Below are 22,868 nucleotides of genomic sequence, written 5' to 3'. Positions count from 1 at the left end.
TCGTTTTTGAGGCAAGTTTTTATTACTTGCCTTATCTTTTTTACATTACATTCATTTGTGGTTGATGTTTATCTTGAAAAGTTTTGGAAAACACAAAGATACATGAGTGTGCCTACCAGCAAAACTCATAAATGTAACAGGAGGCCCTTGTCCCAATTGCTTTTCCTTTCTTCATCCCCCAAGAGAACCTATCTTGAAATGGGTGTTTTTCATTCCCATGCTCGTCTTCCTGCTTTGCATTACCTATGACTGTATTCCTAAGCAATACAAATGTCTGCTTTTGAGTGTCTCATTCAAACCTGTAGGAACAACTTGATTTCCAGATTGAAGCCCTTGCATTTTCCCATCAGTGCCATTCTTATGCCTTGCTTGTCAGAAAAGAATAGTAAATGGGAGTATCACTTTCAAATGTCGTAATGTGGCATATGCTGTGTGTCTGTTACAGATGTGTAGATTTATAGGCATGTATATAGATATACTTAGGGTCGGAACAGTATATTCATTTAACCAAGTTTTGATTTCTTCCCTAGACTACAGTCATTCCTTCAGTTGCACAGTTTACACTTAACACTAGTAAATTAAAAATTTTAACCATCCCCTCTTCAAAAACACACCCTGCCTGTCTGCCTTACTATTGATCCTCCCTCTCTCCTTGTCTTTCTTTATCTCCCTCTGTCATAGCTCTTACCACCTTTTAACATTCTGTATAATTTTACATATTCATCAAATGACATCTGTTTATTTTCTGCCTCTCTCATTATAAAGGTTAGGCTCCACAAGAGCAGGGGTCTTTTTATTCATAGATGTACCCTCAAGGGTCTTAGGTAGTAGATGGTAAAGCAGACTCTTTGTAAATGTTTGTTGAGTGGAAGAATTTTAAAACTAAAATGGCTCTTAAAAGTAAGCTTGTTAAATCTGCAGTTTATCTGTGACAGATCTGGTAATGGGCTCATGCATATATATTTTCCTTTATATTAGTTATACTTCTTTCTGTCCTTAATAAAATTTATCACCTCCAAGCCATACTTCATTATGATTCCCAAACCATAAAAAGTAGAAAGCATATTGATTTTCATTATTTTATAAAGTGAAAGTGTTCTTAAAACCTCAAAAGTCTAATTTTTGAGAATTTGCATAATAGGAATGTTTTTATTTATAAAATTAATCCTTTTGAAAATTGTAACCATTTGTGCTGGGCATGGTGGCACACACCTGTAATCCTGGCAGCTTGGGAAGCTGAGGCATGAGGATTGAGAGTTCAAAGCTAGCCTCAGCAGTGGCGAGGCACTAAGCAATTCAATGAGACCCTGTCTCTCAATAAAATACAAAATAGGGCTGGGGATGTGACTCAGTAGTTGAGTGCCCCTGAGTTCAATCCCTGGTACCCACCCCCTCAAAAAGAAAATTGTAATCATTTGTAATAAAAGTAATCACATCTAACAGCAAGACAGTCATTATCCTGTACAGAGCCTAGGCTTTTAGTTAGTTTGGGGTCTCAAAGGCTTCACCTACAGATTGGAGTTAAGGATTAGATAGATAGCTTATTTGCCTTCTCTGGGTCTCAGTTTTCTTATTTGTAATATGGAGATAACAACTTCCTTTCAATTATCTATTATGTATAACAAGCCACTCCAACACTTAGTGGCTTAAAACAGTAATTTGTTCTTTCTCATAATGATGGGAGAGTTCTTCTGCCTGTTGGCTATGGTTTCATCTGGAGTGCTGGGCTGCTAGAAGATCCAGCATGACCTCTCACAAATGGCAACACCCTGGGAACTCAGTGGGGCTGATGCCCAGGCCCTAGAGTTCTGCAGGTGGACTTCCCCAGGTGGCATGGCTGCCTAAGCTTCCTCATACCATAGTCTGCCCCTAAGTGGTGACATTCTGAGAGCAAAGTGAGGAGCTAGGTCTCTCAAGCCTTCCCTCTGTAGGTACGTGGCATTAATTTACTACATTGTTTGTTAAGCAGCCAGATTCAGTGGCAGGGGAAATCCACTTCAGAGTGGAGGAAGTGGCAAAGGTATTGCAGCCATCTGTAACCCGCACTCTTACCTGCCGTGGCTGTGGTGAAAATTAACAGAGATAATAAAGGTGCAGTATTAAAACATGATTCAAATGCTCCTCTTCCAATACCTGCTTTTAAATTTCTGAAATATGTATTTTGGAAGTAAGCTGTGTTGTGGGGCAGAAGCACCCTCGTTGCCCTCCACCTTGAAAAGGCTTGAGAACCAGTCCCATGTCTTCAGGTCTGTTGCTGATTCTGGAACCTATTCTTCTGTTGCAGAATGCTGATGGCCACAGGGAGCAGAGTCCAAAATGAAAATAAACATTTCAGTTAGGCTTCCCCAATGCAGAGGAATATAGTCACACTCAGTTACCTTGGGTGAAGGGGAAGTTTATTAGAGTTTGGATATGGCTTGTGGGGGACCTGGGCTACCATGAGGACCCTTGAGATCTCTGACCTTTTGTCGTTGTTTGTCTGTTTTTGATGCACTAGAGATGGAATCCAGGGCTTTACATGTACTAGGCCAGTGCTCTATCACTGAGCTATACCCCCGGCCCTAATAGTTTTGTTATTTCTCAGCAGTCAGTTTCCTCAGCTGGTCAGCCGAGCATCCTTCTTCTAAATCTGATTTTTATTTCATTTCATCTCACACTGCATTCAGTCCTGGTCCCAGGGTTTGCTTCCTGGTGGAAGTGTTTCTGCATCACTGAGGAGGAGCAGGGTTCTGATTATCCTTCACAGCGCAACAATTCATCATAAAACCTAGTGGCTTAAAAAACACTTTATTGTCTCTTGTGGTTCTCTGGGTTGACTGGGCTCAGCTGGGAGGCTCTCGTTTGGGATTTCACATGTCTTTAGGCAGATGGCAACCAGGGCTGCATTCATCTGTAGGCTTCCCTGAGCTGCCTATCTAAAGGTGGCTCACTCTTACGACTGGCCGTAATGTGCACTGTCAGCTGCCAACAGCAGAGACTGTGGTCCTGAGCACCTGCTATGACTTCTCTGGGTAACTTGGACTGTGCATACCTTGCCAGGTTGATTCTGAAAGGAGCCTTCCAAGAGCAGGCATCTGAAGAGTCCGGGTAGAAGATGCCAGACTTCTTATGGCCCACCCTTCCACTGCATTCTGTGGGTCAAGCAAGCCAGTGAGGCTAGGACAGATTCAAAAGGAGAGAGATTAGACTCTGCCTCTGAGTAGGAGTAGCAGCAAAGAATCATGCAACCCCTGGTAGGTGGTTCAGTAAGCTGTGTTGTGGGGCAGGAATACCCTTGTTACCTTTTACCTTGAGAAGGCTTGAGACCCAGTCCCATGTCTTCTCACAGATCTGTGCTGATTCTGGAACCCATTCTGTTCCAGAACGCTAATGGCCACCGGGAGCAGAAACTCACTAAAGTAGCAATAACAAGGCCTACCTTCAGGGTTTCATGAAATGAAACTGAAGGTTCTCGAGAAATGAGACAGCTCTGGGAACAGGTTCCTCTCTACATTTTTCCACTTGGCCTTCTTGGTCTCTCTCACAGTGACTTTGCATCTCTCCACACATTTTTTTACTTTTGGTCCATTTCTTCTCTTCATGGCATTGACTTTTTTAAGAATTCCCTCCATGTTCTTGCATGCTACCTGCTCTCTCTACAGTATGACTTCTCAGCCTCTCTTCATCCTCCAGCTAATTAGCAAAAGTTTAATAAAATAAATCAATAATAAATAGTGTTTAATAAAATAGTGTTTTATTTTTCATTTAATTATTGAGAGAGGAAATTAGATTGGCAAATCTCATTTTAGGTAAAAGGCAATGGCGGCATGGAATCATGACCCTACCCAGATTGAATGAATGTGCGTAACAATTCATTTTCCACCATCTGTGTATCTTCTAACCTTTTTTGTACTGTTTTGTTTTAGCTCTGAATTCTGTAAGTATTCCTTGAATAATAGTGTGGGTTCTTCCTTTATAAGATATACCAAAAGCTGTCTTCCTTATGATTGAGCTTGAAATCTCTTGAGATTTTGGACCCAATCATATCAAACCAGAAAGAAAATTTCCTGATGTAATGAGCACATAGGCTCTGGCAATCAGAGCTGGTCAGGCAGGTTGCCAAAAGTGGATTTAAGTCCAACTTTGGTGATCTTTTCTTTCTTCCCAGGGCTTCCTGTGGAGACATGGCCTCACAGTGTAGTTTTCTTAAGACTACACTTAATTTTTATTTCACTGTACAAGTCTCTGCACATATCCTACTTATAAATAGAAGGTGATGTGAAGCTCAGTCATTAAGTTGAATTTCTGTGAAGTCACTCCCGTGTGACATGTCAAGTAACCAAGATGATATTATGGAAATAAGTTTATTATTTTTAATGTATATACCTTTATAATTCACTTGTAGTTTAATGGAAATCTAATGGTTGTTACACTTTTTTAAAATTTTTATTATTTGGAATATTTTCTGTATTCCATAAGTATTTTTTGCATACTCCCACCTGTAAATGTAAGAACATATTACAGATTTTCTTAATTTGTCCTGGTGCTTTACGCTGTCAACTCCTGTTGATTTAAGGCTTAGAGACTGTAGCAGGTGTTATGTATGACCTGCTGTTTTTGTCAGATGCAATCACTGCTTCACCACTTGTGAAGATTTTCTTTTACAACTGTGTGCTGTGTCCTTCAGAACTTAGGTAAATGCTGAGGAAACCTAGACATCCACGTGATGAGCAGAGGGCACATATCTCACTGTTGCGTGTGCCTAGTGTTATGTCTGATGTACAGTAGATGCTTAAAAAACATCTGTTGAATGAATACATGTTTGACTGGAAGGTGTTGGTGATGAGGGCAGTTGTGGAATTGGAAAGGAAAGGTGGTCACTTCATATTCCCTATTCCTATTAATCTAGAGGAAGATGGCCAGTGAAGAGGTATTAACTCCAAGGAAGGCAGGTGAAAGAATTGATGGGCTTTCCCTAGAAGCTGTAACCACATATCCACTATGCAGAGTGTTTCACAAGAAAAAATTCCATGAACATTCAGTGGTAGAGCAGCCTTTAAAAAGGACTCTGTTTATTTTATTTGACTTCATTCCTAAAAATGTCAAATAACCCCTCAATATATTCAGAACCCCAAGAACAGGAAGAAGATAATAACATGGGACATTTGGTATAGTTTATTTATTATAGCTTCTCTTTTAAGTAGAAAAGATTGTATTGAATGGTTAACATGTGAAATTATCTCAGAACCATGAAGGAATAATAAAAAAGGGGAGGGGGGCTTTAAAAAAGGAGCTAATGAAACAAACAAAAAAAATGTTAGCCATAGCAGTATCCAAATTTGAAGATCTCTGAAAAGCCGAGGAGGCAGCTCCATCATAGTTCACCCAAGAAGTCTCTTATGTGATAGAACTGAGACCATGCCTATGACAGAGTTCCTCTGCCTGCCTGCCTCTGTGAGGGGAGAGGAGAGAATCTTTCTGCAGATGACTTTCATTTGGACTGGGAAAAAATTTTTAAAAAATATCTGATGGTACTAAGGGTCTATGTTACTAAGGGTTTTCTATATTAAATATAGATTTAATATGTATTTATACAATGAAACTTAACCTCCAGTGTGATTGTATTAAGGGTTGGGCTTTGCAGAAGTGATTTAAGTCCCGAGGGCAGAACTCCTCACAAATGGGATTATTGCCTTTATACAAGGAACCCCAGAGAATTTCTTCATCTTTATGCCATGTAAAGACACAACAAGAAGATGGCCTGGACCCTGACCATGGACCTTCAGCCTCTAGAACACTAAGAAATAAATGGATGCTTTTTGTGAGTTGCCCAGTCTCTGATATTTTGTTATAGCAGCTGAACAGACTGAGACAAGGATGGCCTACCTGGCTACGGGCTGCTTCAGAGGTTCAGCAGTGCCTCATTAGTGGGGAAGTCCACCTCTCATAACAGGGAGAGCCAATCAGGTGTCTCTTTTCTGCTTTCTTCCCTTCTCCTCTTTAGAAAAGTCTCAGAAGTCAACACACTTCGAAACATTGGACCTTCTTTCTGGATTTCTAATAAATTGGGGTGGGGGGGTTATGATATGAAAAATTAGAAGGAAGATTGGGTCACAGCTTTCATGCAGTTGAGGTACTTCAGACATGGAAGGTCTGTAAAGCATTAAGTGATTCTGGTGGTAGTAGTCAAAATAGACATGTGTAACAGGCAGAGCCTAAATGTTAACATATTTGACAGGTCTGTAACTTAATTGCTTTTTAATGTCAGTCAAATAGATTCTGCTTTGGTTTCTTGGCCAGGCTTCTGTAGACCTATTAAAAACCTATGAAGCTGAAAATATGAAACTTTAATATTTGTGAAATGTGTAAACAGAATAGACTTTTTCTGTCTTACCCTGTGGTTGAGAAATTAGGATGTTTCAGTTTGGTATCTGTCTCAGAAATAGTTAAATGGTAAGAATCTATTTTCTTTTCAAAGTTGTTAAAAATGCAGTTACAGACTTTTTACTAAAGAACTAAGTTTACATACCAAATCAAAGGAGAAAAATCTTATGTTGCTTTATTTTAGAAATGTGTCATTAGTTAGAAACTGTAACTCAGTATCTTAGTTTTCTAGGGATGCCATAACAAATACCACAGACTGTGTTACTTAGCGACATCAATTTATTTTCTCACAGTTCTGGAGACTAAAAGTCCAAGATTACGTTGGACAGGTTTAGTTTCTCTTGAGGCCTTTCCCATTTGCTTTCCCCTTTGTCCCTAGGTTCTCATAGGGTCACCGCCAGTCTGTGTGCTGTTGAACCCTAATCTCCTCTTCTTGTAAGGACAGGGGATTAGGGCATACCCATATGATTTCATTTTACTTTAATTACCTCTTTAAAGGTCCTATCTCAAAATATAGTCTCATTCTGAGGTTGTCATCCTGAATCCTTTTGGAGTTAGGACTTCCAGGTATGAGTTTTGGAGGTATGTAATTCAGCCCGCAATAACTAGCATTTAAGAAGTACTTTTCTCAGCTTGCAATGAGAACTTAAGTTTCTGATTGCAGGAGGGTGGCATTTCTTGTGAGGACACTGAGCCTAACACACTTTACATTCAGAGCCAGATAGAGTGAATGGCCTTGGACTTCATGTAGCCTCACATTTGTAACTTCTTTATGAGGTGCTGCATGCCTGCCTTCAGTTCTTGGAAATAGTAGTCAACTGCTAGACAGCAAAGCATGTGAATTTAATCAGTTCACTGGTATTTGTTGAATATCTGTTTTGTACTTGTGACCTTCATATACAATAATACTACTTGTGCTGTATACAGATTATTTTCATGTCTCTATTTAACATTGCGTTAGTAAGAGAGTAAATGGAAAATATGTTGACGTTTAAGTTTCCTAAGAAACCTTTATTTTCTAATTTATTCAAATGGCAAATACTGTCATCACTTATAGTCATTTTAATGTAACATAAAACATGAGGCATTTACTAGTATAGACCTTATTTATAGTTACAATTTTGTTTGTATCTTAATAATCAAAATAATGTATTTGGGTTTTAGTTTTTTAAAAAAGTCATATTCCATAACTTCTTATTAATCTATTTTTGACACATGTAAGCACATATTTTAGAATGTCAGTGTGCAATTAGATATTCTTAGCACATGTCATTTGTGAAAAGCACTTTAAATCTAAGTTCATTCAATTGAGCATAATTAAAATATCAAGATACATATTCTTCATATACATTTTGCCACTTAATTTTTTAAGTAGCTATAAGTATGTACCATGTGAATTCAAATTAAAGGAAAGTGATTAAATTATGGTTATATTTAAGGCTTTTAGTTTAAAACATAGCAGAAATTATCCAGATTAAAAAAAAAAAAAGTACACTATGTTTTCTGTGGACTACAGAATGATCATGGTTTTGATTGTTTTTAAATACAAGACTGTGAGCATTCTCTGAATATTCTCCAAACTAGAATGGTTTGGGGGAAAAATAGGAAAGCATCCTATTTTTTTCATCTTAAGTGTTCTTTTGACTTTGACTCCTCAGGTCCCAGGAAAGAATGTTTGGGCATGCTGTCTCAATAAAGCAGCATTGGAGAAAGGTTTGTTTAGTTCATACAGGTAAAAGAAAATGGATTGTGGAGAAACAGGAACTAGAGCTCCTGAACCAATCCTATAGATTCATTAATGCAGCCTGCTGATACTTCTTATATTTACAATAATGAGCAGGCAGCCGTGGCCAGTCATTTTGAAAATCCATGTTTAACTGTAAAACTGACTCGTCCACACCTTAGACCTAAAGAATATCATCAATTTAGTGAGGGTCATTGTTCTTAGACTACTTGGGGAAAATGGGACAGTATATTAGGATTCTAGATTATGTTGCCTTTCTAAATATTTCATTTCTTAAGACTCTGTTTCTTTCTTTCCTTTTTTTTTTTCTAAAAAGAAGAGGTAGCTGTACCAGTCCCTATCACAAAATTCCTTCTGCAGAGTTAGAAATGTCAACAGTGAAGTAAATAGTTATGTAACTATTATGGAATTTGGGTCACAAAACTGTGAGGAAGAGAAGAGGAAACCACACTTGGAGAAGCATCTGGGCATGGCCTAAGAGAAGCCATGCTAGAAGCTACGCTTCAGTTTCTTTGCAGACTGTCCTTCTAGCCCACTTCAGAGGGGAGCATTAGAAGAACAAACCTATACTTTTACTTTGCACCATGAGAACCATATCGTGTGAAAAATTAGTGTATTTGGAAATAACAATGTTCTGTGTAGATAGAACCTCTCTACTTGGGCTTCATGCTGGCCCAGTTGGAGCTTTGCCATCTCCTTTCCCTTAGTTGCTCTCAGCCTCCTGGACACACAGAATCACAGTAGCCAAACTATCATGAGGAGATGTGAACTTGGGCTTTTTGGTTGAGAGGTGAGACATCCATCCTTCCTACCTTGAGCCACTATGCTATATTTAGGTAAAACCTCTACCTTTATAACCATTTTGCAAAGTTATTTGAATAAAGTTAAAATTATCACCAGTTGTAAATTTTGGAATCTAAATCATGCCTTAGATTCAGATTTAGCATGATATAGGGATTTGACTACTCATTAGTTTGGTTTCCTCAAGATTTATTAAAATACAAAGAAAAATTTAATGCATCTGATGAAAATCCAATTATATTGTATCTAAAGAAACATTTCCCCTTCATATTTCCCCTCCATATGTGCATTAGTGTCTATGAATCATTTATTTATCTCATGGACAGAGTTTCACCACGACATGGGAATTCCAGTCCACATGACTAGATTAACCAAAAATGCAGGCAGATACTCCATTCAAGCAAGAAAACCGAAAATGAATCAGTTTTAAAGCTCATTTTCTTTAACAGTCAGCAAATAAGCATAAGTGTTCTGAGCTTTGGTTTGAAATCAGGCCAGACTGGGTTCTGCCTTGGGCAGAACTCTGTGCTTCTGTTTTCTCATCTCCAAAGGCAGGAACACCACAGCCTGCGTTGGCATGATTATGGGGATGTGGGAGAGCACAAGAAGAGTTTAGCACAGTGTCTGCTACGTGGAAAGTGTTCCACAAATGTCTGGCCCTGATTTCCTAAGGTAGGGGGGTTGCAGGGGACTTTAGTCTTTCAAAAAGTTATAATTATGTTTTATTTCTAGTCACACTGGTAGAGTAGTTTGTTGTTGAACAGTCAATCTCAAGGTGACTTCTTCCACCTGGTTGTTGGAAAAACCCATCCTGTCAGAAAGGGACCTTGAGGGGCAGACTCAATGTTTGTGGACATTGTTAGAGGGCTGGCCAAAACAGTCAATATAGAAATCAAGGTGTGGTTAGAAACTGTCAATATAGAAATCAAGGTGTGGAGAGCCACATATTAGAGGAAAGGGTACAGCCTGCAAGTGCCATAGAGGACAGAAAGAGAGGTGCATTGGCACATGAGAAAACTGAAGAAAGGAAGGAAGAGGAAAAGTGCCTCAGAGGAAGGAGCAATTGGAGTCCACAACTGGGCCGCTTTTCCCTCTGCTGGAGAGCCCTCAGACATAGGAAATCAATTTGAAAACTAGACTGCAAAATGATCCCTAACACACCTGGTTAGAGATAATTCCCATACCATCTCTGAATGTTATGCAGCAAAATATTGACCTCCTTGCACTTGTGTACTTTCATTTTTTTGGATTCCTCTAGCACACAGGACCTCTTTACTATATAGCCTATAGATAAAGAAAAAACAGAACCCTGGGAAGCAAGAGTCAATAGGCTCTGGATGCTATCCCAGAAAGATTGAGCTGTATTCCTCATCAGCCCCTGGGATTGATGATGAATACATCCTACTCATCCATTTTTAAAGAAAAAAGATTAGCAAATCATAGTAACTCACTAGGAGGCCGCCAAATAATGTGCTTTGGGCAGAGGGATTCCTAACTACAGATAGAAAGGCCCCACAGACACGGGGTGACTGTGTCACCCCGCAGTACTTCTTGTCTGGCTTTTTGAGGTACTCAGTGACTCCCCATGTTTGGATCTTTTCATTTCTCTGGTGTCCTGCTACACTTAGAAATTTTCTGACAGTATAGAAGTTTGTGAATGTATTTGGACACCAAATTCTCTACCTGACTGTTCAGAACATTCCTGTCTTCACACACTTTTGGAAAACCATATTGGGATTTTATTTAGAAAATTGTTTTGAATCTTAAATTAATTTGGGGGGAAAATGATACCTTTATAATGTTTGACTATTATATTCATTTATAAGAAAACTGATGTTTTTATATTTACTTTTTAAATTAATTTACAGAGAAATTGACATCTTTATACCATTGAATCTCCTGAACTACATACAGTGCTTGTTTTTCTACTATTTAGATACTTTGTGTCTCTTAAAAAAACAAAAAACAAAAAAACTAGTTTTCTTCATTTTGAAAGTTCTTTTAAAATAAGTGGCATTAGTCAGAAATAACAACATGAAATATATAGGATCAAAATGAAGAAAACTTTTTGTTTAAAGAGACATGAAGTATCTGAATAGTAGAAAGGGGGTGAAGAGAGGGGAGGGGATATGGGGATAGGAAGGATAGTAGAATGAAACAGACATTATTACCGTATGTATATATGTGATTGCATGACTGATATGATTCTACAACCTGTACAATAAGAAAAATGAGAAATTATACCACATTTATGTATAATATATCAATGTGCATAAATGTATTCTACTGTTATGTGTAACTAATTAAAACAAACTTAAATTTTTTTAAAAAAAGAAGTTAACGTGTAAGATTATTTTTGGTGTACCATTTCCATCTTTCTCTTTAAAGATACATGTTTTTGAATGTCAGGATCCATCTTCTTAAAAATGCTACAGAATTTTTTTATTATACCCATGCCAGTATTCAATGTGAATAGAGTAAGTTAATCAAATGTTCTTGTTCAGGACTTGCCAATAATAGCCAGGGTAAGAATCCACATGGCACTGAACTTAAGTCATTGCTCATCTACAGTCCTATGTGCACCTAGTAGGCTCCTAATAGAGCACCCATCACTGGGCTGCTCAGGTTCTGGGTTCCCTGGGACAGGTGCAGATGCAGAGCCCTGTGTGAAAACAGATGGGGGCCCATTGTGTCTCCTGGTGTATTTGGGTTGTGAAACAGAATGCATGAGCAGTTGTCTGTCTTTAGAGTCAGTAGCTACTTCAGCCCTGTGTACCGATCAGACTGACTTCACCATAACTTTCTTATGGAGAGCCAGAATACTATCTTATCATTGATTTTCCAAGGGGATCGACTATTATTTTGGTTGATGCATCAGACCTTGATTTGTGTCTCCTTGTGCCAAACCCTGTTCCATTTGATTCTGTTTATCTTCAAAGCACAAATGGGAAAATGACCAGTCATCAGTCTTGGTCTTGTAACAAAATTGCTCCCCAGTTCTATGAGTGTCATGAAAGCAAAGGCTTCATATTTGTATCTTCCACTTCTCCTCTTCCTCTACTTGGAACTTGTGCTGTTTTGCTTAACTGAGGAGTAATTATCTCTACTTCTGTTTCATCTCCACAGTCTCCTTTTCCCCCAGGTCTTTTTTCCTTAACTACCCTAAGTAAATTTTCATTTGCTCTCACAAATCACTATCATCTTCCCCTTCATCAGAAGGTGTAGACCACACAGCTCTTTAAATCCTCAGCCTCCACTTTGCCGTCGCTGGTCCCTGGTCCCTGGTCCCTGGTCCTGGTGGGCTCCACTTAGCCTGCCTGTGTCAGCAGATGCCGTTGGCCACTTCGCCACCTGCCTTCTGTAAGCTTGTCTCTTGCCTTCTGTGCCCGGATGACCGTAACACTGCTGTGTATCGGTGGTTTCTCATCCCTTCTTAGGTCTCTTTTTTTTCTTCCTCCCACTCCATATAAGTTCTTCCCTTCAGTTGTTTTTTTTTTTTCCCCATCACTCCCCTGCTTCTGATTTATGTGGAATTAGCCCTCACATGTCTCCTTCTTTTTTCCAAACTCACTCTTCCTTGCCTTTTGTCCTATTTCTCTTTAAAACCCTTTGTTCCTCTTAAAGAGATGCAAAAATGTGGGTCCTTCTTTGTCCCATATTCTGCAGCCAAACCCTCTTGGTCTCTATTGCATTCATTACTCACCTCCTAGTTCATTACAGAAGTAATTGTTCTAATTGTGGACTTTCATTTCTCACCTACTCTGCTAAAACCCTGGTTGTTAACCCTAATTGCTATCCCTGCCTCAGGGCTCTCTTTCCCTAATACCCCCTCTTCCTCTGCTGCCTAGGCACCTTCCTGATGTGTAGATACTAGTCAGACTACTCTCCAACTCCTAAACCATGTTTACCCACTACCTTCCTTCCACAAGCTCACACGCACCAAATCCGGTATGCAACCCTGTCCATCAAGATGGTGTCACAGACCTTCCATGATTTGGCCCAGCAGAGGGATTTTCAGCTATCCTCTTTCATACCACTTCCATAGCAGTAGCAGTATGAGTGCTCAGGTGTCACTTCAGTAGCTCCAGGTAGAATCCAAGTCCTATCTTCCCAGCTGTGTGACCCTAGGCAAGGTAAATAACCTCCTTTACTCCTCTCAGCTTTAGTTTATAATCTTAAAAGACTTTATGATCTTAAAAAGACCAACCCAGCAGCAGGAAAAAAAAGATTATAAACTCTTACCACAATGCCTGGTTTAGTAAGCACTCAGGTGAATGCTGGTGGATGATGATGTAGATCTTATCATCTTTATAAACCCCACCATGTTATCTTATGTGCTTTACCACTTCCTGGAACATCCCAGCCAGAACTCTTGCCCTCCTCTGAACTGTCATACCAATTTGTCTGGACCTTAACTCTTATCACATGGAATAGTTTTACCTTTTCTCGCATACCATTTCCTACACTTGTAAGTCATGTAGTTATTGAACTCCATAGAGAATTCTTTCTTCTGCTTGCTTTCCTGGTAGCCTAAGCAAACTGCAATATTAGTTGCAAAGTGAAATGCCCTACACTGGGCAGCTTAAACTACAGAAATTTATTTTATCACATTCCTGAAGCATGGGAGTCCAAGATCAAGGTATTGGCAGGATTGGTTTCTCTGAGGCCTCCCTCCATGGCTTAGAGATCACTGTCTTCCCTGAGTCCTCACATAGCCTTTTCCCCGTACCCTTAAGTGTCTGTGTTTAATTTCCTGTGCTTATAAGAATACCAGTGAGATTGGATTAAGGCACACCTTAAAGACTTCATTTTGACTTAATTCTCTTTTCAGAGGCCTATCTCCAAATACATGGTCACATTCTGAAGCGCTGGTAGTTAGGTGCCTCAGAGGGGTTAGTCAAGGTCAGCTATGACTTATGGTACAACACAATTCAGCTCATAACAATTGCTTTAATCTTCTTCCGGTCTCCATTTACTCCTTGGTAAAATCTGGAAAAAAAAAAAAAAAAAAGCAAACACCTTGAATGACTAAAAGATTCACAGTATATGTAAAGCAATACCTTAGTAGCCCCTGATGGACAGGAATGCTTTCTTGTCTTGTGTCCTTGCAATTCCCAGTACAAACTTTGAACACATTGCTTATAAATATTTGGTAAACAAATAAATGAATGAATGATGGAGTTGTAGAAGTGGTCTTTAATAGGTGTGTTTCTTTCTAAGATGGATTCAGTAACAAAGACTATGACAGGAAACCTGTAGAGAAGAAAGTGTCCCCACTGTAAAAACAATATGCCACATGGAGTTCAGTATAGAAAATCTCCCCATCCTCCTTGTCACACTCCAAAAAGTCATGGGGAAATGATTTGTGACAAAATTGCATGCACAAAAAACCAGAATCTTCACACAGCCAGAGCTCTCAAGTGATGAGAGACACAAAGACATTGCACACAATAGGTGTTCCTGTTCGTTGTCTGCCGATTCAGCTATCTTTGATCTCTGTGAAGGAGCAACATGGCTAAGGTACTGTGAAATGAAGTCTTTAAGGTGGGCCACAGAGCACCACTCTGCCTGCTGCTCATCCAACTCCTGGTCTTCATTCACCGTGGTCAAGCCGCAGTGATACTCAGACACTGTGCATCTGATGATAAGCATCTTCTCTCGGTGCCTTAGAGTCTCGAATTTCCTTCCAGCCTGACTCCAAAGGACCTGTTTCATCTTTGACACCTTTACAATGTGCCACTTTGAGTCTGTAGATTCTTTCTTCCTGAGTCCACCAGGGTTTATTTTTTCCTGGTATCATTGCACTCTTTCCCCCTGACGAACTCTCTGAAGTGGATTTGTCTCGCATCATTCTCAGTGATGAGAGCTCAGTTGGCTGTTCTGAAAGAATTGGTTATCTGTCAATTGGCTTGGAGTCAGGGAGCTGAGTATTTATATTTGACTAAATATACATTGTTCAGAACTTTTACAAGCAATAGTAAATACAGAAGATAATAGACAACAATCTGTAACTAAAAATTGTACCCTTTAATAAAGCAGCATTTGGTTATGAGATCAGAGGTAAAAAGTGAAATTTACTCTCTGAAATAATATGGAAGACTTGAGACTAGAAATCATAGTCTTAAGGGGGGCTTAGTAAACCCTCGGAACTTAGTAAACCCTTGGAATTAACAGTGATTGGCAAGCATGTTGGCACATGCCTATAATCCCAGCTACCTGGGAAGCTGATGCAGGAGGGCGGTGAGGAACTGAAGGAACTCTGTCAACTCTCATTGCCCAAAATAATTATTTTTTTAATAAGGGCAAATGCAGAAATTATTGAGCTGTGTAGAGTCGGGTCTAGAAGGCACTGTTTTTCACAAGCTCTGCAGGTGATTGTGATTTGCAGCCAAGAAGGAAAACCAGCTCATTAGGAGAAGGGGAAAGAAACCTGAATGTGTGGAACCACTGTGCTGTCTTGGGCACTGTGTGGCAGCTGGACATTCGTGGTCTCTGCTCTTCCTGGCAAGCAAGAATTTGATCGATGTGGGGGCCAAGGCCGGCTCTTCACACAAGGTGCTCAGCTACCTCCTTACCTTCTGTTGCCAGGGCTTGAATGCAGGTGGGCTGCATTTCTCTTCTGTTCTCCAAGAAGATGGTATGCTCTGATTACACTTTATTTTATCCCCAGTAGAGATGATCTTACCATTGTTGGCTCTTTTAGAAATGAGCCCTCAAGCTAACACCATCCAGGTGAAACTTTCTCATCAATTTTGCTCCTATAAGATAGTTTTTATATTTTAAATTTTTGTTCATTTTTGTGAGTCTCTTGATACCATTTCACTTTTATACGCTTCATTTCATTTCACTGTGTGCTTCTGATCCAGAAGCACACACAGAATGCTTATCATACACTTAGTGTAGTTACAAAAATCTGTTTCATCTCTTCATTCTGCAGCCTTCAACAGCTTCCTTCATGATCCATTGAAAAGATAAATACAAATCCACAGAACACTAAGGGCAGTAGACAGGCAGGGGATGTTCTTACCAAGTAAGGCAGTGGCAGCATATGAGCCAAGCAGGGCTGCTCTGAGCCATAGAGTAAGGGAACAGGCTGCCTGTGGACCAGGACACTCCACCCTCTGGGGTGCCACCCCATTCTCTGCTTCCTACTTTATGAGGGCCTCCTGGGTCTTTCAGTGAGCCCAATCCAGGTCGTTCCTACCAAGCTCATTTGGCTCATCCCCTTAGAGGTGAAGCCGATGAGCATATCATGATAAAAGCAGCCAAGAAGAGATAGTCTGCCATTGTCAACGCTGGTAAATGGTGTTCCTGTCTAAATGTGGAGAGAGGGGAAATCCTTGTCTGTTTTTAAGAACAACTGTGTCTTGATTATGATATCAAATTGGTAAAAATGGAAAAACAATTTGATTTAGAGTTAATAAATTAACATTTTTCTTTGAAGTTATGCACAAGTATTTATTTTTCTTTATAGAAGTAGCATATGATATCTCTTTCTATATATGTGTGTGTACACATATATATATATTTTACATATATATAATGTGGGCGCGCGCACACACACACACACACACATGAAAAAAATAGAAGAAGTAAACTATTTGAAATCTTACTACTCCCAAAGCACCACATTGGTGTATGTCTTCTGTGTAGTAGGGTACATCAGGGGGAAAAGCCTACATGTATTTTAAACATATTTAATGTTTAGAGTTTCTAATTAACAGTATCTATTGAATATTTCTCCACACAATTATTTTTTTAAATGCACAGTATCTCAATATGTGGACATGCTCAAATTAATCTATCCCTTGTCATTGTATATTTATTTTGTTTCTTACTTACTGTCATCTATTATAAATAATAATGGTCTTCAAAGACCATCTTTGTAGCCAGTTATAATTAGCCAAGACCATTTTATGAGGCTGCATACATTGAGGACTGAGAGTAGAGAATCTAGTTTGGTGTGATATTGTACCAGTTGCCCTAATGACATCTACTAAGCTGTAAAACGGCAGCTCTGTGTCTGTGGTCTGGCTTTGGTGAGGTTACTGTATAACAGGTATTCTGAACTGTGCTACATAGTAACCTTAGTTTGGGTATATAAAATTTAGTATATTCGTGACAATGAATAGCAAGTTGAAGTACACTATGAAATAATATAATTGCTGATAATAAGCATAGGCTTAGCTTCAAAATAGCTAGCTTAAAATTTCCTGTATAGTGCATTTTAAAGATTTCACTAATGTTCTTGGAGGAGTGGCATCCAGCCATTTCTGGAATGAAATAACACACATTGTTTATAGTTTAGACCATAATTGATTTAATGCATATTTTTACTACTTTGACAAACCATTTATCTTATATGAAAAGAATAATTCTCTCCACAGGTAATAAATAAAATTATAATTCTATAAAATGGTATTTGATGAGCCACGAATTTTTTTAAAATATTAATTTTTTAGTTGTAGTTGGACACAATGTCTTTATGTCACTTATTTGTTTTTATGTGGTGCTGAGGATCGAACCCAGGGTCTTGTACATGTGAGGCGAGTACTCTACCACTGAGCCACAAACCCAGCCCCCACAATTTTTTTTAAGATTGTTTTTTAACCTAAGTGGATGTGTTCTCTGGCTGTTTTTTACTTTTTTGCTACTGTGACTGAAAGACTTAAAGAACAATTTGAGGAGGAAAAGTTTATTTGGAGACTGATGGTTTCAAAGATCTCCATCCATAGATAGCTAACTCCATTCCTCAGGGCCCGACATGTGGCAGAACATGATGGCAGAGAGTGTGGTGGAGGAAAGCAGTTGTGGGCATGGCACCTAGGAATAGAGAGATACAGAGAGAGAGAGAGAGTGCTCCCCTCACCAGACAAAATATAAATTCCCAAGGTGTATCCTAGTGCCCACCTCCTCCAGCCGCATCCTACCTGCTTTTAGTTACCACTCAGTTAAGCCCTATCAGGTGATTATTTCACTGATTGGGTCAAGGCTGTCAGAACCCAGTCATTCTTGCATTGTCTCACACATGAGCTTTTAGGGGACACCTCACCTCTAAACCATAGCACTGGTGATATTTGAATCATCCTAGAATCACAAAATCCATTATTTAAGAACGTTTGTCGTCCTTGTTCCCCTCCTATTCTTAGAGGTAAGTGTGTCTCTGTGTTTGGATAATAACATGATTTTATTTCTTCCTCTGCATACGTGGCTTTGAGCCTGTGTGGCAGTTGCTTGTACTTCAAAGAGTCTTTGCTATTGAATGAGGATTCAAGTAAGGCCAATGGGAAATCTTCTGGTCTTGGTGCTCTCACAGCCTCCACATTAAGGAGGCAGGATCTCCGCCTGAGGCTTCTAGACAGTAACTATATTTTGATTCAAGCTTTTGATCAACAAGCTGTTTTAATTGATGGGACAAAGACTGAAACTAGAGTCTCTTTAGCACAGAACTTCTAAGCTTTATTGAGAATAATTGTTCATTTCTTTGTGACCCACCTTACCATTTCCCAGCTTTGATCTTAAATCTTTTCTCTATCTTTTTAGGCTGGAGGCTCCCAAGTGATTTTCACAAATCCTTTAGAAATTGTCAAGATCCGTTTGCAAGTGGCTGGAGAAATCACCACTGGACCCCGAGTCAGTGCTCTGTCCGTCCTGCGAGATCTGGGGTTCTTTGGCATCTACAAGGTATCTATTAATCATTTGTTTGATTGCTTGATCATTTGCTAAACTAGTAACTGTTCATCAACATGAAATTGATTTTTCCTGTGAAGAAATGGTCTTCTGGAACCCATAGGGAGGTACCCATTCTTCCATCTGCCAAAAAACTGCCATCACAGATACACAAATCCAAGCTGACTATGATGTGAATGGTGTCCACAGCACAACTCTTTACAGCATCACTGGCTGGGGCTTTATTTTGATTTGTTATTGATACAAAATCTAATTCTCCATGTCCTCCTTCATGAGGAATATATGCAAGAATCCTAGGGCACCATCTTCAGGAGGCATCCTGAGTTCAGTTAACCTATACCAGGGCAAGAATTTTATTTTCTAATCCTACACATTGGCCCTATCTGTGTTTTCTATGTCTACGCCACCTCTCAATTATTATAAATCTTAACCATTTTTCATTTAGAAATGGTTTTTCAGAATTATTGTAAAAACCAAACTTTCAGAGGATATTTGAAAATTTTCATTCACACCATTCTACCATAAAGTTGTAATGAAATATACCAAAATCATTTGTATATATGCCCTGCTCTAAGACTATCACCATTTTTCAGTAAGATTCCAAAAAAATGTTTAGGCCAACTTGAATAAGTAAACCTTTAAGAACATAGGGGGAGAAGTCAAATGTATACTTAAAGTAGTTTCTTATATTTACACAGAAATTATAAAAACAATTATATGAAATTAATAATGGTTTGTTCCCATAGCTAATATCAAGAAATGTCTTATTCCAGTTATTCTTGTAAATTTTAAATCAGTGTCTTGATCACTACTTAATTTTTTTTTTTAAATCATCTATTAATGTGGTTTTACAGAGCATACTGTCTTCGTTTTTACCCTCTGCAAGATATAGCTCTTTTCATCTTCGTGTACAATATTGTCCCTGGAAATTTTATCCCACAGACATATAATATTGAGAGAGTTGATTTCTGTTTTCCTGGTCTCAGTTCATACCGAGTGGGTATAATTGATCCCCATGAATTTCAGTTTACTACCATATTGCTTTTTAGAGAACTTTTTAATATCTTGTTTTGACATTCAGTGCAGCATTTGTGAGATCTTACCCCAATACTTTTTTCCCCCTTTTTGACTACCCAGAATTCTTCAGGTAATCTCACTAAATATCCAGAATTAATAATAATTGAGGTCATTTCAGGCACATCTACATTCCCCAAATGATATTTATCATGGTCAAGTGGTTAGAAAGAGCACCCCATAAGCTGAGCCTTTGTAAGAATCAAATACAATGTGATGTCCTCCTTAATGAGATTGATCTGGGGAGATAGGAACAACTTGCCTTATTTACTTAAGCATATGTGGTTTTTGAGAATAAAAATGCTGATTTTTTTTAAAGCAGCACTTAAGATGCTCAATCAGGGATTGTGCAGTAAGCAGTATTCTATAGCTATTTTCTTTACCAATTCATTATCCAGCTATAAGAAATAAACAGTATTATCATGAGGCATAGCATAGATCAGTTTGAAATCATCTTCTTTTCTAAAATTTTTAGGCTCTTGCGGTGTATAACACCATGTAGCAGCTTGTCATTTTGACAGGATGCCAAGGAGTCTTTCAATGGGGCTGTCTGGTAAAAAGCACTTGGGTACTCTGGTGGTGACTGTCATCAGAATGTCTAGATGGATAAAATGGTAAAAACTTGTTTGCTGATACAGAAACAGGGCCTGTTAAATCACCTGCAGATGTTACGAGCCAGGGACTTTGTGCTTTTCATCTTCACATTATTTCATAATCTTAATTCCCTTTAACACTCTTTGGAAGTAGTTGGTATCCTGGTTTTGCAGTCGGGTGAACAGAGGCTGCCAGCCTTGGTATTTGAGCTGAAACAGAGGCTCAGAAGTTGCTTGTTTCCACTTTTGTGCTAAAATTGCTTTCCTGAAATGAGCAGGATTGCTCAAGTTTGAGCAAGAGAACTCTCCCATGTAAAGTTAGTTTAATTACTAGTCTAGTGATTTAATCTAGTTCAGAGGCATTCCACAGAGCTTGACACTGTCTCACAATACACTGGTTTTTGGTGTATTGATAATTACCAAGTGAAGTCACTAGTGCTTTGGGCTGGAAACTTGGTTTCTTTGCAAGAGAATGACCTGGCAGTCTCCACCTTCATGCTGGCCATCCATATCAACTGAATTCCTGGAGACTTGTGAGTCTTCCTTAGGTGGACATGCACCTCTCTGTGGTGTCTGCTCCTTTCAGTCAACTGGCTCTTGCATTACCACTCTAGCTGATCCTCATTTTTGATATCCTGGCTTCCAGCCTCTCCCTTACCTAGTGAAATGGGTGCCAGCCCCACCCCACTTTACCTATCCTTCCTCACCTTTGCTGGTCAGAAATCATTTCAGTAGGTTAAGCTCCCTCCATTTAGGGAGCATCACAGCTTTAATATTGCCCTGAATTTAATGTGGTTTTGTTTCAAGGTAGCTCTTTTTAGCAATAGTGCCTTTCTCTGTTGCCTTGATTGGGTAGAAAAATGCAAATGGCGAGAAGTGAACTAATACTTTTAAGTCTGGTTTGTGTCCTTCCCTGTGGGTCTTAAAAGAGACCACTGTCATAGTTTTTGTTGGGGCTGGTAATCTGCCTTCTCTTCCCCTGGGGTCTTTTGTTTGCTCTGTTAACATTACAATGGCGTGCACAGGAGGAGTGAGAAGTTGGCTCTGTCTGTGTGTCTAGGCCTGCTGAGCTTAACCTTACCTGAATTGGACTTAAGCAAGCTTTCTGTTTTTCTCCTGAATTGACTTGCAAAATACCTAACTATTCTGCAACTTCCCAGTAAATGGCAATTAGAATTCTTGCTTTAGAAATACATTTGCAACTGAAAAAGAGTGGATTTGGCAAACATTTCACATTCCTGAAATTAGAAATAGTTTAGAGCCAATATAGTAAACAAAGCCCCCCTCTAAAATAGTGACATTTAGAGAGCTGTAGTTATAGCATGCAGAAAATAGGTGGTTGAAGTAAAGTCAGAATAAATCATTGCCTTTGGAAGAGCTGCCTGATTGTGATGTAGTTAAGAAAAAAAAAATCTTTAACATATACTACATTTCTTAAGAATGTAAGAGGTTGGGGCTGGGTAGAAGAGCACTTACCTAGCATGCATAAGGCCCTGGGTTTGATCCTCAGCATTGAAAAACAACAACAAAAAACTATATGAGGATGTAATTATCTTTTCCTAGAAAGATTTTCTTTTATGCATAATCCCCTGGAGTATAAAATAAGTCAGATTCTCTCATAGGAAAGAAAGTTGCATTCATCTACTTTTGAATGTTACCTATTCCATAGGAGCTCTCAACTTATAAAATTTGTTGTTGAACATTAAATGGCAGCAGAGCTATCATAGGTCAATAGATGCTTCCTTAGGAAGCCCAGAAGAGTTCATGCCTCTTTTCGGAGACAAAAACTGTTTAGTAAAGCACTGAGAGCTAGGATCCATCAAGCATTGTTCAAAACAGTTTTCAAATTGCATAATCACAAATAAAACACGGGCTTATACTAGAAAGTTGCTTAGGAATATGGGCTGTTGTGTTCTGATCAAAGGCATTCGTTTCACCCAGTGTGTTTGACAGTTTTCAAGTGTGTTTCTCAACTACCTGCATCAGTGTGTACCTGAGTTCATCCATTGTGTCTAAATGAATATTGAAGCTATTGTCCATATCTTGCAAAAGCAAGCAATGATATGTCTGTGTGTTCTTGTTTATTTTGTTACTTCTCTCAAAGGTTTGTTTTTTAAAATCTTCAAATAAAATACAAGTTGATATTTTTAAAACCTTAAACTATTGAGAAGGGTATATGGAGGGTAAAATTCTCTCTCCAACCTTTACTTTTCCATTCTCTTCAAATAGTTGCTGCTTAAATTTTTTATAAATCCTTGGAAAAATTTGTCTACTTAGATCAGTATTGTCTCCTCATCCCTTTCATTCTTTCTCTCTCTGTATTTTAAACTTTACCAATATCAATATAGCCTGTGGTGTTTTAGTACAAATAGAGTACTTCTAGGCACAATGTATGTTAAAACTCTTTCTCTCCTTGTTTTATTTGATAGTGGTATACAATTATTTAAAAGTTTTTTCTCACCCACCACCCCCATGCTGGGTATAAGTTTTCTTTTAACTGATTTCATATATATATTAGTTGTAGTTGGACACAATACCTTTATTTTATTTATTTATAGGCGGTGCTAAGGATTAGACCCAGGGTCTTGCACGTGCAAGCCACA

General features: G+C 38.8%; 1 protein-coding gene across 4 annotated transcripts in view; it reads left to right on the top strand.

The window, feature by feature from the left end:
- The window catches only part of Slc25a13 (solute carrier family 25 member 13), a 182,790-nt gene that overhangs the window by 135,994 nt on the left and 23,928 nt on the right, over window positions 1-22,868 (top strand). For all 4 annotated transcript variants that reach the window (XM_015488236.2, XM_015488234.2, XM_015488235.1 and 1 more), the window contains one exon: window positions 18,452-18,592. In XM_015488236.2, coding sequence (XP_015343722.1) covers window positions 18,452-18,592 — 141 coding nt within the window. The remainder of the gene's footprint in view (window positions 1-18,451; window positions 18,593-22,868) is intronic.

This window comes from Marmota marmota, unplaced genomic scaffold (genome assembly GCF_001458135.2).
Source record: "Marmota marmota marmota unplaced genomic scaffold, marMar, whole genome shotgun sequence".
Classification (NCBI taxonomy): domain Eukaryota; kingdom Metazoa; phylum Chordata; class Mammalia; order Rodentia; family Sciuridae; genus Marmota; species Marmota marmota.
The sequence above is the reverse complement of the archived record's forward strand: the minus strand, read 5'-3'. Positions and strand labels throughout refer to the sequence as shown.